The 17,657-nt window shown below is 46.6% G+C and overlaps 1 protein-coding gene and 1 long non-coding RNA gene across 5 annotated transcripts in view; one reads left to right on the top strand and one right to left on the bottom strand.

The window, feature by feature from the left end:
* The window catches only part of QRICH1 (glutamine rich 1), a 45,817-nt gene extending 41,318 nt beyond the window's left edge, over window positions 1-4,499 (top strand). For all 4 annotated transcript variants that reach the window (XM_075005620.1, XM_075005619.1, XM_075005623.1 and 1 more), the window contains 4 exons: window positions 2,064-2,172; window positions 2,531-2,682; window positions 3,368-3,458; window positions 4,303-4,499. In XM_075005620.1, coding sequence (XP_074861721.1) covers window positions 2,064-2,172; window positions 2,531-2,682; window positions 3,368-3,458; window positions 4,303-4,495 — 545 coding nt within the window. In that variant the 3' untranslated portion in view covers window positions 4,496-4,499. The remainder of the gene's footprint in view (window positions 1-2,063; window positions 2,173-2,530; window positions 2,683-3,367; window positions 3,459-4,302) is intronic.
* Window positions 4,500-4,808: 309 nt separating this feature from the next.
* LOC142019141 (uncharacterized) lies at window positions 4,809-17,608 on the bottom strand. Its single transcript, XR_012646994.1, has 3 exons — window positions 17,486-17,608; window positions 8,668-8,826; window positions 4,809-4,946 (listed from the first exon to the last, which is right to left on the bottom strand). It is a non-coding gene; the product is annotated as an uncharacterized LOC142019141 (long non-coding RNA).
* Window positions 17,609-17,657: the final 49 nt, after the last annotated feature.

Raw genomic sequence — 17,657 nt, 5'->3', positions numbered from 1 at the left:
TGTGCCCGTGATTCTGTGAATAACCTGGTTAGGTCCAGCGATGGTATCTCCAGAATAGACATGTGGACAAAGCTGGCAGTGGGCTTTGTTGCAAAGAAAAGTTCCAGGACTGGTGTTCCTGCGGTATAGACTGTGGCTCTGGGTGAGAATCCTCAAAGGTTGGGAGGTTGTCTGTAGGAGAGAACAGGCCTGTCACCCAGGGCCTTCTGGAGTGTGGCATCCTGATTAAGGATAGGTTGTAGGTCTTTAATAATGCATTGCAGTGGTTTGAGTTGGGGACAGTAGGTAATGACCAGTGGTGTTCCATTCTTGGCTTTTTTGGGCCTATCTTGGAGTAGCTGATCTCTGGGTATTCGTCTGGCCCTGTCGATTTTTGTTGTTTTTTACTTCTCCTGGTGGGTAATTCAGGTTTATGAATATTTGGTAAAGATCTTGTAGTTTTCAGTCATATAAAAGGGGGTCTTAAATGAGCACTTAAAAGATCTCTCTCGAGTGGTAGTCATTGTGGTGGACAGTTCTCTGAAAACACCACCACTACGCTTGAGTGGGTCAAAAAAGCAAACATTAAGAATCATTGGAAAGAGACAGAAAATACTGTATTGCCTCTCCATGAATCTGTGGTACACCCACATCTTGAATGCTCAAAGATATATTGGCACTGGAAAAGGTTTAGAAAAGGGTGATTAAAAATAGGGTTCTAGAGCAGTTTCCATATGAGGAGGGAGTATGAAGACTGGGAATTTACACTTGGAAAAGAGGTGACTAAGGGGGTTATGGAAGAGGTTTATAAAATAACTGGTGTGGAGAAAGTAAGTAGTGTGTTCCTTCGAACACAGACTAGGGGTCATCAAATGAAAATACATGATAGGCGTAAACCTACCAAAAGAAATTTTCTTCACAGTCAACCTGTGGAATTCTTTGCCAGAGGATGTCCTGAAAGCTAAGACAGACTGAACGGGTTCAAAAAAGCTAGCTGAATTCATGGATGTTAGGTCTGTTGGTGAGGTAGGGAGGGTGTCCCTAGCCTCTGTTTGCCAGAAGCTCAGGACTGGGGACGGATCGCTTTGTTAACCTGTTCTATTGATTCCATCTGTGGCATCTGGCACTGGCCACTCTTGGAAGAAAGGACACTGGGATAGAAGGACCTTTGGCCTGACCCAGTGTGGTCAATATGTTCTTACGCTATCTTCTAGTGACTCACCCCTTGCATCTATGTAGCAAGCAATATGATTTGAAAAGGCAGTGCATTTCACTTTAGTGTTGTGCGCCAGTGATGAGAGACTGGCTTCAAGTGATAAAAATACAAATGTCTCAGGCATGGCTTGTTCTGAACCTTAGTACATTTTGGAATCTGTGTGCGTGTGTTTTTTAAGCATAGCTTTGGATATGTTTCAGACAGAAGCTTCTAAATAGTAAACCCTTCTTTCAGAGTGTTTGGGAGGATTTACTGTGTACATGAATCTCTGGAAAAGAACAGAACTTGCACCAATGAGTTCTGCTATTGCTGCAGTAGGAAAGATTACACCCTAGTGAGAAGAGAATCCTACATACACAGCAATGCCACAACCAGTAAGAGCCCTGTAGCCTGTACAACAGCAGAGAACAAAGCATAAATTAAACAGGCAGAGGAAAAACACAGGCTTCTGAAATCCACCACTGAAGTATTGAAGCAAAAGTATCTGAATACAAATGTAAAACAGGCTGACCAGCCAAACTAAGAGCAAAGGGTATAAAAATCTAAAACTGGGATTTCTGTTCTCTAAAAATGTGATCCTTTCCTTCTCTGTGCAGAGGAGTAATTTTGTACTCCAAACACCTAGAGTTTACATGTGCAAATAGTGTTTGATCCTATACGTTGACGGAAGATGTGCATCGAGTCAGTTCAGCTTGTTCCATCAGCTTAGTCATTCTTAAAGATTGATACCAAAATGAGCAACCATGATATGAGAATTAATATTTTTCCCTTCCACTGGGGAGCTTTGTCTTGTGTGTATCACTGACGGTGCTGATTGTGTTCAGATCATAACTGTCTCAATCAATGATGCTGGCTTTAATTGTTGCAGGTTATGTCCTCCCCAGCCATGTAACCGAAGAGATGCTATGGGAGTGCAAGCAACTGGGAGCTCATTCCCCTTCCACCTTGCTCACTACTCTGATGTTTTTTAACACAAAGTAAGTAGTTGGGGCAATTAACTGAAAGTTAAGGAACTTCCAGCTGCCTTGATAGGCAACTGTGTATTTAGATGAAGAGGGGGGTCGCTGCCTTCTAATAGTTAAGGACACGGGAGCAAATCTGGAGCTATCCCTTGATACAAGAAATTATATGCAGTAACAGAAGGAAGTGAACTAATGACAAGAACCCTGGACTTGCCTCTGCCTTTTCTCATGTTGTGCTGCTCAGAACACCTGCTGACTTTCAGGTGCTGGTTTGAGCCCTGATGGCTCATAACAAGTACAGAAGGCCTCTCACCTCACCATCAAGTGGTGAAGTAAGGCTCGGTTTGTCCTATGTCCTCTTCTTGCTGCATAGGTACTTTCTATTGAAGACAGTAGACCAGCATATGAAGTTGGCTTTCTCCAAGGTCTTGAGGCAGACCAAGAAGAATCCTTCCAATCCCAAGGATAAGAGCACCAGTATCCGGTATCTGAAGGCACTTGGCATACACCAGACAGGCCAGAAAGGTAGTTGCATGAGAGGACAAACAAGCCGCCTTGGGAATGACTGGGGACTCGCTGATCTGGAGTGTCTGGCAATAGTTGTATAGACTTGGGGGCGGGGGGTGCAAGAAGCCAGTGTCTTAGACTGTAAGAGTCTTCCCCAGCAGCTGTATGATCAGAGAAGCTTTGTGTCTTCTGACATGGGGCTGAGCAGCTGGTGGCAGATAGTTCGTACGTGAGGTGCACAGGGTTAGGGAATGGTCTTCAGTCCCATTCTCCCTGACACGCTCTGTGGTGACACAAGGGCTCTGGGTAGAAAGGAGCCTTGTTCTTTCAGTGAAGTGTTGGCTCTTGACCTTTTATGGATTTAAAGGTAGAATCTGGCCCACTGGCTCAGGTACTGACATTTTAATTTAACCAGGCTTCCTGCCCTTCAGCGGCTTCTAGCCGGGTGGTGGGTGCGTGGATGAGTGGGGCTCAATGCTAAAGCAATACTGGAGGTCTCTAGTTGGCAACAGGTGAGCTGTGCTTTGGGGCATTGTTATGGCTCCTTTACCTTCCCTGCAGCTAGTAACTCAGAAGACATTGTATGAGAGGATTTGCAAACATTTGAGGCTGCTGGACACTGATTTCTTTTGTTATCTGCTATTGTATTACAAACTTTCCCATGCTGACGTGCTGTGGTTTTCGGGGGCGGGGGGGCTTCCAGTTACAGATGACATGTATGCAGAGCAGACTGAGAATCCAGAGAACCCCCTGCGGTGCCCTATAAAGCTCTATGACTTCTACCTCTTCAAATGGTGAGCATGTGTCTCCTGTCCAGTATGTACCTAGACTGCACTGTGGAGTTCCAGAAAGAGAGTGAGCTTTGCCTTTGGACAGGCTGTCTCTCTCCTTAATCTGGTGCAGTGCATGTACAAACAGTAGTCACTAGACAGGGACTTCATTAGGAGGGGTGTGCTCATAATAGAGGGAAAGAGTCAGTCCCTAGCAGGATAAAAATAATGCACTGAAACCCTGCTAGTGCAGTGTTTGAAGGTGAGAGTATGCTGGGGTTAATCCTGGGGATTACTGCTGGTAGATGTCAGAGCAGTTGAGTAGTGCAGTGGACCCTTGGCCCACAGGCTTATTGACAGCATATCTGAATGAAATACCCTCAGATGCTAGAGAGACCTAATTGGCCACAGCTACAAAAATGGAGGTTTGCCTTGCATGCTGCAGGAGTGAGGTCTGAGTAGCTGGAGTTGTGTACACATCTCTCCTTCGTGAAGGGCATGACTACTGGCTGTACTAGAGTGACAACAGAATCTACGACAACTCTTAAAAGGCCAGTTGGCACTAAGTGGAAAAATTACATGACTGTTGAGGGCCCCTTCTAACAGGTGGATCTTTGTTTAATTCAGTGGCTAAGCTCTTGAGACAGTCCTCCATTAGGGGAGTTCTGTCTCAGGATGGGTGGGACCATTTGCCATAATTGTACCTGTCCTGCAAGTAAATTTCCATGGGTCTCCCAGCCTTGAAGGTTCATCAGGCCAACATTGACCATAAGGATTCTTAACCTCAGCCTCATGTCCCTGGGGCTTTATCTGTTCCAGGCTGAGTTACTAGCCTGCCTGTTTCTGATTTTTGTTCCCCTCCTTGCAGCCCCCAGAGTGTGAAAGGCCGGAATGACACATTTTACTTAACTCCGGAGCCGGTGGTAGCCCCCAACAGCCCGATCTGGTATTCTATCCAGCCAATCAGCAGAGAGCAGATGGAGCAGATGCTCACTCGGATCCTGGTCATACGAGAGATTCAGGAAGCTATTGCTGTGGCTAATGCCAGCACCATGCACTAAGGCACCCCTCCCAGCTCAGAAGGGGTTGGGGCGGGGTGGTGGGGTGATGACAAGCAAGGATAATTGTACAGACTTTTACACTAAAGGAGATGCCTACGTTTTGTTTTTTATTGGTGTAGTTATGAAGCCCTTTTAGGCTTCCTCTCTTTGAAAGAATCTCAAAGGAAAACCTGCCCATTATATCTTACCCAACACACTGAGCTGTTAGTACCATTTGCGGCTGCATTTCTCTGCCAGCTTGACGGTGTTGAAACTGCTGGGTGACTTTGGTTTTTTATGATGTAGAAAACAGAACATGAGCTATCGGATTAGCCTGGATGGCTGGGGCCTCTGATGCCTCTGCATGGCACATGTAGCCTGGAGAGTGCAGAAGGATGGATGGACTGCTCAGCCAGCCAAGGAGAGGCAGGGGAGTCTCTCCTTTGTGCTCAGACGTTCATTTGCTGTTGTCCTGGAAGGAGGAGAGTGAACTGCAATTATGATTTATAAAAAAAAAAAACAAAAAACATTTCTATTCAGACCTTTAAGTGACATTTTTAGATGTTAAAAGTAAAAAAAACAAAAAACTTTACCACATTCTTTTGTTTTGGCCTGACATTGAGGCCTTAACCCTTGAGGCACCTGTGCCTGATGGAGTTCTTGTAACATACACTTGTGTATCATATAAAGATACCACCCTGTTTCTCTTATGTATTCTTACTCTAGTTGTTTGTTAAGAATGACGAGCACGTCTTTTCAACATGCCATTGAACAGTGTCTTTATTTGGGAAGAGCTCAAGAGGGGCATTTTTAAAAAGATCAGTGTCCTTGGGTGGTTCCTCCCCCCATTTGCTTTTCAGTTGGATTCCCTGGGCCCTTATTCACTCTTCGGCCCTTCAAAGCAGAGCAAGGCAGGAGGGGTTCATGCCAGCCAGGATGTCCAGGTCCTGGAGTGTTTGTGATGTCAGCTTTCTCCTGTGTGAGATCTCGCCTGTGAGAGAAACCAGTTTGCACAAGGCAAATCCCAAGTTCCTGGCCAGGCACTGGGACTAGCTCAGATTATTGGTCCATCCAGACCAGTATCTGGTCTGAAGCAGAGGCTAATACATGGGGCATCAGGCACAGGCAGCCCTAGCCCCCAGGTGTGTGACAAGTGAGATGGGGAGATAATGCCTTTCAGGCGGTACAGATGGCCGGCTCACATATGGACAGCACACTTACATACTTCCAAGAGTTGTCAGAAGTGATCATTCTTTTTTTAAATCACCCACAGCACTTGTGTCCTTGCATCTTTAATGGTTGCTGTATTTGGGCAGCACAAGGTTTCTGGTGGTGTCAAAACAAGCCACTTGTCTTGGGACTGAGTGACCCTGAGAAACACATGTGCAGGCTTAAAACTCACACTCAAGTCAGTGTTCCCTGGAATGCCACACATGAAATGAAATCCAGCCTCCCCAGAGGTCGGTGTCTGCCCATCTGCTGTCTGAGAGCAGTATGAGAATGGAAGCTCATCAGGCATTCTTCCCTGCCCCCCAAAGTACAAAAATGGATGGAATGATTTGAGATATGGCATCACAAAGCATTTTTGTGTAGTATAAAGTGGCCACTGTGTGAAACCATTTTGGTAGGCAACTGAGATCCACAGAGGAATGAAAAGGGCTGCTACAGAATTGAGTTAAGGTGCACTGGCAGAGCCGTATGCAGCGTTGCTTAAAAGCAGAATAGCGTCTAATATGTGACCATAAAGAGCCAATGAACAAAAAACGTAACCAGAGTTGGGGTTGTAACCCTGACCTGCAGTCTGGTCTGCCCTGCAACTTGCCTCAGTCTGGCATTCAGGGCTCCCCTCCTACATCATCTGGCCCAATGCAGGGCACAGGGATGTGGCGCCCTGAGCCTTGGGCTGGAGTCAGGCAAGTCAGGGCCAAAGCTGGCCCATACCTTCTGCCTGGAGGGGCAAGAAGTGGCTGTGTGCACCACTGCTGCTCCCCTCCCTGGCTGGGAACAGCAGCATGGCACTGCCTGGAGAGGCTTTTCCCCCTGCACTCTTGCTGGAATTGCAGTCAATCAGAGCAGCAGGATGGGACAGAACCTCACCACTCCCAGGAAGCTGGGCCAGGTAAGCATCCCACCAGCCCACTCCTGCATCTCATTCCCACACTGAACCCCTCATTTTTGGCCTCACACCAGAGAGGCCCACAATCTACTAGCCCTGGCCCCCTAGGCTCAGGATGATGTGCAAGGGGAATGAGGGGAGTGTCCGTTTTGCTTGCAAGTAGGCACCATGTCAGTGAGGTGGTGGTGGTTTTGCTTGTGTGGCCCCTCACTGATTTTTCTGGGTGGGGGTCAGTGGCCCCAACCCAAAAAAGGTTCCCCACTTACATGTAACTGATGATCAAATAATTTGTCAGGATCTCCACTCAGCATGGAGAAATGCAATTCCCTTTAATGTTTTGGAAGCTTAGCAGGCACAGAGGGCAACATAAACCCCTAGCACTCGATTGGGCTTTTCATCCTGCTCATGTCTCTTTGATTTCCCATATTTATGAAAGGTGAATTTGTTTTACATAAAGATGTACAGTGTTCTGTACTGTCTGACAGCTGTTTCATTTAGATTATCCAATATGCTGTGGTTTATGGATGAATTCACAGAGCTAGTCTGCATAGCTATATGAAACCAGTTTAAAATGTCAGTCTGCAATATTTCTGGAGTTGAAACTCACTCATTCCCTTCTGATGACCCATCTGAACTTTCCCTTCTAGAAAAACCTTGTTGTTAGGGACACTTGGAAGGAATTCTGCAAAATTAGGCAGCAGTGCTCTGTTGCCCTAGGGTCTTACCCCCACAATCAGTGGCAAATCTGCTCCTGTTCAAATGATGTAAAATAAGGCGCTCTCAGCATGGGTTCCAGCCCTTTTCCCACTCCATGGTGGAGTTTCAGTGAGGCACTTTCTACTCCACACTTTGAGTATCAATCATCTTGCTGTTGTACATATTTAACCCAGAATTCACTTCCTTTGCTTTGTATGTGCAACTCATACATGGTTTGCCTTGTGCCTGGTACATACGGGCTTGGCTAGGTATTTAATCTGCACCCCTTATGTTTTCTTTAGTTCTGTATCCAGCTTGTCTCCATAGAAAGTGTAGCATGTTTGAACATGGCTTTGTGAAGTTTGTCTTCTAACCTCCATGTATTTTCCTGTGTCTCATGAAACTGTAAAATAACTGGCTGCCTAAAGGAAATGTTAGCTTGTGTCCATGATGCCATTCTCTCCTTATTTCCTGCTCTCGGAGGGTCACGGCAGTGAAAGCAGAATGCCCAAAATAGAGGACCACCTATGACAACCAACCAACCAACCACCCCCAGACCTCTTAGTGTAAGGAGGAAGGGGGTGGGGTGGCAGAAGAGAACAATCTCAAAACTTAATAGTTCCTTCATTTTCGAACTCCTAGACTCCTATTCCCAGGAAGAGGCAGTCTCCTGCTTGTTGGAAGCTATTTCCAAAGCATGTTGCCTTGGCTTGGTTCATTGTGTGAGCTAGAACATCCGTCAAGATCCAGAACCTGAAATGGGAGTCCTCATTTTCACTAGCCCTCAGAGTGGGAATGAGATTGTTCTGACCTAGGAGAGAACAAGTCCATTTGCCTTGCTTAACATGGAAGCAACCAAGAGCTGTCCACCATTTGATGTTCTCTTATCTATCCACAGAGAAGGAGATGCTCATGCCTGAGAAGAGCCTTTCCTGTCTGTAGATAGAAGTTGAAAAGTTCTGCTAACGTTCTAGCTACTCTTCCATTTGCTGGACAGTCTGAGGGGCTGAATGATGGCTACTAGGTCTCTGCATGCTAGGTGTGACTGAACTTGTGTGGTTAATAAGAAATGGTTACTCAATGTTCTGACTCTTGGCAGACATGGGGTAGGTGCTGCTATAGCCTCTGAGGTGGAGCCCTTTTTTTCCAGCAATGCCCCCTAAGCTGCTAGTTTTCAACAGCAGCCTGTAGAGCTGACTTGTAGTCCCCCCTCTCTGATATTTTAAGGAATGCGCCTTGTCCTGTTACTTCACCTGCTCAGCTTCATTGCAGCCAGTGCACATTAAACATCCCAAACCACTGCTGGCAAGGTGAAGCCAAGCAGTGTCCTCGTGTCTTTCTGGGGCAAGGGATGTGTAAAGCAATGGCTGTGGCACTCTACCTGCCAATCCGGCCTCCGCTGTGGCTCTGGCACAGCTCTCAGCACTGCAGCAGGAGTTTTTGTTCATGTGGCCTTGTGCACAGCAGCCAAGTTTCCAGTTCCCTGCTTCCATGTGGTCTTGATACTGAGTTAATCAGGAGGGTTAGGGCAGGAATGAACCTAGCACAAAGGGGGAATAAATTAGCTCTTGGTCTCTAATGAGAGTAAGAAAAGAAGGGGTGGGTAGAGGATGTGTGTCAGGAAGACAGCTGCTAGCTGCAGCCCAGACCCTCCTTCAGTGATGTGGGCCAGAAACGTCTTGTCCATTCTCCCATGTGGAATCCTAGTTTGAACAGCATATGTCATTGGCATCCTGCAAAGTGACCTTCAGAACTCTCCAGCAGCTTTTGCCCTGTGAGTTATTCACATTGCAATGATGAAATCAATTTTTTTTTTCTAATTTAACTTTACTCTTACCTCTGGTCTTTGTAATCTCCTTGGAAATTAAATGTCTTTCCCTGCAGCCTTTGTAGTCTGTTTTGAAAACCATTAAACCTTGCCTTTGTGTTTCCAATGGAACAGAAACTAACTTGCCTGTTTGTTTACTGCTTTGTGGTCTAGTATCGCTACTGTGGTTAGTGTAAATGTGCCTTGCATTGGAATTGGAAAACATCTTAGGAAAACTACCAATCTTGTCCTTATCTCTATCAGGCAAGACATCCCTACTTCTGCCTCTCCTATAGTAGGGAAAGTTTTTGGTGTAGGTGAAATGTCACTAATAAAAGAAAAACCATCCTGTCAAGTGCACTTCTGCCTCACTGCTCAGCAAGATCAACTCTACAGTTGCCCTGGTGTCACTGCTTTAAGCCACTTCTGGTTTCAGTCAGGACAGGAAGTCTGCTAAACTAAATGGATAGCACCACATCTCCTTACATGTAATCTAAATACCATCCAAATAAGAAACTCCTAAATAGATGCCAATGGACATCTGAATACATGAATTCTATAACTGTAGCTGAGAGGATTAAGAAACTAGGCAGAGATGCATAATAATACAACACAGAATATTATAAAACTCAAAGGCTGCAGTTATTACCCCACAACAGAATCTGAAAACCAAACTAAATCTCAACTCCATGCCTGAGGAACAGGAGTTTTCTCTTTATTTTCTATCTTGAATGCTACCATTCTGCCTACGAAGTACAGCTAGGACAGACTGCATTGTACCTATTGGGGGAAAGAAAATGGCACTGCTCAATTTCTGTAGAGACTATAGCCTTACCTTATAAGAGCTGCTTAACAAAACAGTCACTGAGACAACATGAAGTAAAAAGACATGCTGCTGCCCCTAAGTCTCAAGTTACAGGAATAAAGTGAACACAGTCAGCTAAGTGCTAAACTAAATCTGTGTCATGCCACTGCTGGGCTAGAGCCCAGGGGAGCCCCACTCCTAGAACTGCAGAATCTCTGGACTCCTAACCAGTCTTAGTTTGCTGAGGCCACACCAGGCCTGGAACTTTAAAAATGGTTCAGCATCCACTGTTAAGTTTTCTTGAAAATACAGTCCCCAGAGTTGATTTAAACTGGATAGTGTGAAATGTTTTTGATTCTTTTCATAAACAGTGAAAAGCCTGGAAAGGTGCTTAACTTAGTTGTGTTTTCCAGTACCCCATCCTTTGCAGGATCTCCAATAGAATTATGCAACTCTACAATTACATATTTTGTCAGCAGTGCAACACCAGACAACAGTACCTACCCATGTTTGGGTTTGAGTCATAATTGTTGTCTGGCAATTAGCTGTTTTCAGCTGCTACCTCCTACAGGTCTGAGTATCACATCCGAGGAAGGTATAAAATGGAATACTCTGCCCTCTCCATTACTTCTCATTTCTGAATTAATTTAAAGTGGTTTAAACTTAAGATAAGGTTTAATATCGTTTCAGAATGTATTCTCTTGAATAGAGGTTATTTATACAAATGGCCACTGCCTTTTGGCAGCTTCAGTTTTTGCCCTCAGTAGCTGCCTAGGGCCACAGCTTCATGCTGTTTCTGGCCTTTTCAATTGAATGTAATTGTGTTAGCATGCAGCAAGGACAGAAGGTCCTTACTTATACAATTGATTTTATTAGATTTATCATGCTCCATTACTGTTGGTTCCTAAAGTACCAATCCCAAACTCCACTCATCTCTTAAGAGGATTTTCCCAGGTGCTAGGTCAGACATGTCAAACTTATGAGGCCAGCTGTGTGTGTGTGTGTGGCGCACAACTAGATGTTAAACAACTAAGTGCAGCCTGCCTGATCACACTGCCTTCTCCAGCACACACAAGCAGCAGACAAACACCAAGCCAACTGCCTTTGGCTGGCTGTGTCCAGCCCGTGCATATTAAAACTCCCGTGGCTCCCTGGGGGTGTCAGAGAAGATTGTGACCACTCTAAAGAGAGGAACAGTGAAACCTACGGTTGGCTGAGGCAGAGAGGGGCACCTGCCAGGATAGTGGCATGTAGGGAGCCAAGGGCAGAGGAGCACAAGGCAGAGTAATATGGGGAGAGGAGTACAGGAGGTGCAGTGCACAGGGCCTGGGGGGTTGCTGCATTTGGGCTGCAGTGTAACAAGGGCTGCACTGTAATGGGGAGCAGTGCAGAGGAATACAAGCCCCAGAGAGTCTGAAAGGCAGGAGAACTCCCTGCAGTGTAAACCTCAGGATGGCCGAGAAGGAAATGCAGAGAAATTGGAGGCATGGGAACCTAAGAGGGGCAGGGGAGGGCAGTGTTCCTCCTCCAGTGGAATTGAAAGGAAATCAAATCTCCTTTCTGGACTTTGCACAATAGCCACAGAAGCTGAGAGATCCTGACCTGGTCTCTCTCAACTCCCTTTCCCTTACTGGCTACGTCTACACGTGCCCCAAACTTCGAAATGGCCATGCAAATGGCCATTTCGAAGTTTACTAATGAAGCGCTGAAATGCATATTCAGCGCTTCATTAGCATGCGGGCGGCAGCGGCGCTTCGAAATTGACGCGCCTTGCTGCCACGCGGCGCGTCCAGACGGGGCTCCTTTTCGAAAGGACGCCACCTTCTTCGAAGTCCCCTTATTCCCATGAGCTCATGGGAATAAGGGGACTTCGAAGTAGGCGGGGCCCTTTCGAAAAGGAGCCCCGTCTGGACGCGCCGCGCGGCGGCAAGGCACGTCAATTTCGAAGCGCTGCTGCCGCCCGCATGCTAATGAAGCGCTGAATATGCATTTCAGCGCTTCATTCGTAAACTTCGAAATGGCCATTTGCATGGCCATTTCGAAGTTTGGGGCACGTGTAGACACAGCCACTGAGGGCCATCCACTGCCCCTGTTCTCTCCCTGGTACCTCTATGCAGGAAAAATGTTGGATTGTGATGTCTTCTATGGCCAACTGAAAAAGGGTGAGGAAGAGGGGAATCTCTAACCTCCATGGGGGGAGGGGCTTCACTGTGTTCATAGAACACTTAGAACTTGAAGGGACCTCAAGAGGTCACTGAGTCCAGTCCCCTGTCCTCACAGCAAGACCAAGCACCATCTAGACCATCCCGGATAGGTGTCTGTCTAACCTGCTCTTAAATATCTCCAGGGATGGAGATTCCACAACCTCCCCATGCAATTTATTCCAGTGTTTGACCACCTGACAAGAAGTTTTTCCTAATGTCCAACCTAAAACCTCCCTTGCTGCAGTTTAAGCCCATTGTTCCTCCTATCCTCAGAGGCCAAAGAGAAGAATTTTTCCCTCCTCCTTGTAACCCTCTTTTAGGCACTTGAAAATGGCAATCATGTCCCCTCTCAGTCTTCTCTTTTCTAAGCTAAAAAAAGACCTGTTCTTTCACTTTTCTCTCCTACCTCATGTTCTCCAGACCTTTAATCATTCTTGTTGCTCTTTTCTGGACCTTCTCCAATTTCTCCACATCCCCCTTCAGATGTGGTGCTCAGAACTGACCACCATACTACAACTGAGGCCCAATGAGCACAAAGTAGAGTGGAAGAATAACTTCCTGTGTTTTGCTCACTACGTTCCTGTTAATGCATCCCAGAATCATGGGGTTTTTTTGTTTTGTTTTTTTTTTGCAAGTGTCACACTGACTCATTTACCACTATGACCCCTAAATCCTTCTCTGCAGCACTCCTTCCTAGATGGTCATTTTCCATTTGCTGTGTATAAAGCTGATTGTTCCTCATAAGTGGAGTAGTTTGCATTTGTCCTTATTAAACTTCACCCTATTTACCTCAGACCATTTCTTCAGTTTGTCCCAATCATTTTGTATGATGGGGGCTAATTTAGCTACAACTAATCAGGAAAGAGACTTTGGAGTCATCATGGATAGTTCTCTGGAAACATCCAGATGATGTGCTGCAGCAGTCAAAAAAGCAAACAAGATACTAGGAATTATTAAAAAAGGGATAGAGAATAAGATGAATATTTTATTGCCCTTATGAAACCATGGTACAACCACATTTTGAATACTGCATGCATATGTGGTCTCATCTCAAAAAAGATATATTGGTATTAGAAAAGGTTCAGAAAAGGGTAACTAAAATGATTAGGGATTCAGAATGGGTCCCTTATAGAGAGAGATCAAAAGGACTAGGACTTTTCAGCTTAGAAAAGAGGAGACGGGGGTGGAGGGGGGATATGATAGAGGTATATAAAGTTATGAGTGGTGTGAAGAAAGTGAACAAGGAAAAATGTACTTGTTCCCATAATACCAGGAGGGTACACCAAATGAAATTAATGGGCAGCAGCCTTAAAACAAACAAAAGGAAGTTGTTCATGTAGCACACTGTCAAACTGTGTAACTCCTTGCCAGAGGAAGTTGTGAAGGCTAGGATCATGACATGGTTTAAAAAAAGAACTAGATAAATTCACGGAGGTTAGGGCCATTAATGGTTATTAGCCAGGAGGGGTAAGGAATGGTGTCTCTGGCCTCTTGTTTGTCAGAAGCTGGAGATGGATAGCAGGAGAGAGATTGCTTGATCATTGGCTGTTTGGTTCACTCCCTCTGGGGCACCTGGGATTGGCCGCTGTCAGAAGACAGGATACTGGGCTGGATGGACATTTGTTCTGACCCACGATGGCTGTTCTTATGACCGTATCCTCCCAAGCAGTTGCAACCCCTCACAGTTTGGTATCATCTGCAAATTTAAGAAGCATAGTCCCTATGCCTATGGGTTGGGACCCAAACATGGGTCATGATTACATTTCAAAAGGGCTGGGCTGGGCAGCTCCACAGGTAGCCATTAAGAAGCCACTCACACTCCTGAAGTGGTTCTCAACTTCTTAATTGGATTAACAGCCATCAGGCAAAACAAAGCAGCAGAAGTGCAGCACTTTAAAGACTAACAAAATGATTTATTCAGTGATGAGCTTTCATGGGACAGACCCACTCCATCAGGCAGTTAAGCCAATCAATTACATTGAGAACCATTTCAGCTGCAAGGCGGAGAAATGCGTACCTGAGGAGCAGGGCCCAGCTCAGGTAAGGAGGGCCCTGGCTTCCAGCCTCTGCAGGAGATGGGGTCCCAACAAGGTTCTCGCAGCTGGTGCCGCCAACCGGCTTGTAGCTGTGGGGGTCCCTGTGACTCCCCTAGGTCCCTACAGCCTGTGAGTGACTGCTAATCCCTGAGTGTGATTCCCCTAGCTCCTGAGACACCCTTAGCCCCCCTCCAGCTCCAGAGTGTGATTCTTCTAGCCCCCTTCAGCCCTTGAGTATCAGAGGGGTGGCCGTGTTAGTCTAGATCTGTAACAGCAACGAAGGGTCCTGTGGCACCTTATAGACTAACAGAAAAGTTTTGAGCATGAGCTTTCATGAGCACAGACTCACTGATAAAGTGAGTCTGTGCTCACGAAAGCTCATGCTCAAAACTTTTCTCTTAGTCTATAAGGTGCCACAGGACCCTTCGTTGCTGCTTCAGCCCTTGAGTGATTCCTAGCCCCTGAATGTGACTCCCCAAACCTCTGATTGTGGAGTTTAAGCTGGGGGAAGCAGTTTGGGGAAGAGTGTCTTTCCATCACCACAACTCTGACCAGCTATAGTAAATGTAGTGTTATTTTATTAACATTTCCCCTTTTCTATGAAATAACTATTATGAATATATAAAAATGAGGGGACACAATTTTGTATTCTTGGCTCAGGCGCAAAACTAGCTAGTTATGGCTCTGCTCCCCCCACCCCGTTTTTGAATTGCTGTGGGTCACCAAGTCTTCCTGAATTGTTAAAATCGGTCCCCATGTGGAAAAGGTTGGGAACAGCTGCCTTATGCCAATATCTAAGTTGTTGATGAAGCTATTGAAGAGAACCATTCCCAAAACAGATCCCTGCAGAACCCCACTTGTCATGCCCTTCCAGCATGATTGTGAATTGTTAATAACTACTCTCTGAGAACAGTTATCTAGCAAGTTATGCACCCACCTTGTAGTAGCCCCATCTGAGTTGTACTTTCCCAGTTTATTGATAAGATCATGTGAGACCATCTCAAATGTCACACTAAAATCTAGGTATACAATGTCCATGGCTTGTCCCTTATCCACAAGGCTTGTTATTCGATCAAAGAAATCTATCGGATTGGTTTGGCATGATTTACTCTTTATAAATCTATGCTGGCTGTTACCTATCGCCTTATTTTCTTCCAAATGTTTGCAGATGAATAATTACTTGCTCAATTATCTTTCCTGGCACAGAAGTTAAACTGATTAGTCTCTAATTTCCTGGGTAGTTCTTACATTATATAATGCTTAGATACCTCCTCTATAAACTCCTTAAGCATTCTAGGATGCATTTTATCAGGCCCTGGTGACTTGCAGACATCTAACTTTAAGTAATTTTAACTTTTTTTTTTTTTTTATTTTATCTTCTAGACCTACTCCCTTCCCACTAGCATTCACCATGTTAGGCATTTCTGCATCAGACTTCTTGGTGAAGAGGAAAACAAAGTCATTTAGCATCTCTGCCCTTTCCAAGTTTTCTGATATTGTTTCTCCCTCCTCATTGAGCACTGGGCCTACCCTGTCTTTGGTCTTCCTCTCGTTTCTAATATATTTATAGAATGTCTTCTTTTTACCCTTTGTGTCTCAAGCTAGTCTGAGCTCATTTTGTGCTTTTGCCCTTCTAGTCTTGCCCCTGCATACGTGTATTGTTTTCTTATATTCATCATTTGTAATTTGTCCTAGTTTCCATTTTTATATGACTCCTTTTTGTTTTTGAGATCATGCAAGATCTCCTGGTTAAGTCAAGGCGGTCTTTTGCCATACTTTCTCTCTTTCCTGTGCAGTAGAATAGCTTTCTTTTGGACCCTCAGTAATGTCTCTCTGAAAAACTGCTAAGTCTCTTCAGCTGTTTCCTTTTAGCGTTTCTTCCCATGGGACCTTACCTGCCAGCTCTCTGAGTTTACCAAAATGTGCCTTCCTGAAATCCATTGTCTCTATTTTGCTGTTCTTCACTCCTTAGAATCATGAACTCTACGATTTCATGGTCACTGTCGCCCAAGCTGCCTTCCACTTTCAAATTCTCAACCAGTTCCTCCCTATTTGTTAAAATCAAATCTAGAAAACAGTTTCTCCCCAGCAGCTTTTTCCACTTTCTGAAATAAAATACTATCTTCAGTGTAGTCCAAGAACTTACTTGAAAGCCTATGCCTTGCTGTGTTAGTTTCCAAACATATGTTCAGGTAGTGAAAATCCCCTATTATCACCCAAGCCTGCATTTTGTATGATTTTTTAGTTGCTTAGAAAAAGCCTCTTCTACCCAGGTAGGTGGTGTGTAGTACACTTCTAGTTTAATATCACCCTTATTTTTATTTTTAACCCCCTTTAACCTAACCCCAAGACTCTCAGCACTGCCATCTCCTGTGTCCATCTCAATTGAAGTGTTCACGTTTTTCATGTGTAAGGTAACTCCCTCCCTGTCCTGCGTGGTGCTGTACCTACCCATGGACAAAGGTGAGAGGAAAATACATAAAAACATCCTCCGTGACTGACAAAGCAAACCCATACACTGGAAATGGTCCCAGGGAAATAAACCCTGAGAGAGATAATGGCAGGTCTTCCACTAGGGAACTGCGGGTAGTCATTTTCTTTCAGCCCTAATCTTAAATCTCTGATGCCGTGCAGCTCCACTCCCCTCAGATATTGCTGCTTTAAACCAACACCTGCTGCTGTTCCTTTTGCCACACTTCTCACAGCCCATCCACTCACTCACTAGTTGATGGTGGTCAGCCCAGCCTTGCTGTGGGTGGGGGGAGGCAGCCCAGGGAGAGCAGCATCCTGACAAGAGCCTGGGCCACTGCCCTCATAGCGCCTGCCCTGCCCCTCCTGCCCATGCAGGTGTTTGCACACGCTCAACACTGCTGCCACCCCACGCTGCCCCCCACATACTCCCCTCCACCCACCCCATACTCCCCTCAGCCTCTCACTCCCCCCACCCGCGCTCCCCTCAGCCTCTCGCTCCCGTCAGCCGCCCCTCCCCCACCCGCGCTCCCCTCAGCCTCTCACTCCCCCCATCCGCACTCCCCTCAGCCTCTCGCTCCCCCCACCCGCGCGCCCCTCAGCCTCTCGCTCCCGTCAGCCGCCCCTCCCCCCACCCGCGCTCCCCTCAGCCTCTCACTCCCCCCATCCGCGCTCCCCTCAGCCTCTCGCTCCCCCCACCCGCGCTCCCCTCAGCCTCTCGCTCCCGTCAGCCGCCCCTCCCCCACCCGCGCTCCCCTCAGCCTCTCACTCCCCCCATCCGCACTCCCCTCAGCCTCTCGCTCCCCCCACCCGCGCTCCCCTCAGCCTCTCGCTCCCGTGAGCCGCCCCCTCCCCCTCCCGTGAGCCTTTTCACTCACCTCAGCCGCCCCGCGCTGTTCCAAGCCGCACTCGGCCCGGGCTGCCCCGCGGTGGCGGCGAGGACCCGGCCGGGGCTGGCGGACCGGCACCTTTCCCGCGCACGCGCAGCCCGGCAGCTGCAGCCGGACCCTCCGCCCCCGCCTAGAGCCCGTGTCCGCGCGCGGCTGCCGT

Source organism: Carettochelys insculpta, chromosome 11 (assembly GCF_033958435.1).
Source record: "Carettochelys insculpta isolate YL-2023 chromosome 11, ASM3395843v1, whole genome shotgun sequence".
Taxonomy (NCBI): domain Eukaryota; kingdom Metazoa; phylum Chordata; order Testudines; family Carettochelyidae; genus Carettochelys; species Carettochelys insculpta.
Note: the sequence above shows the minus strand (reverse complement) of the source record. Positions and strands in the feature narration are given on the sequence as shown.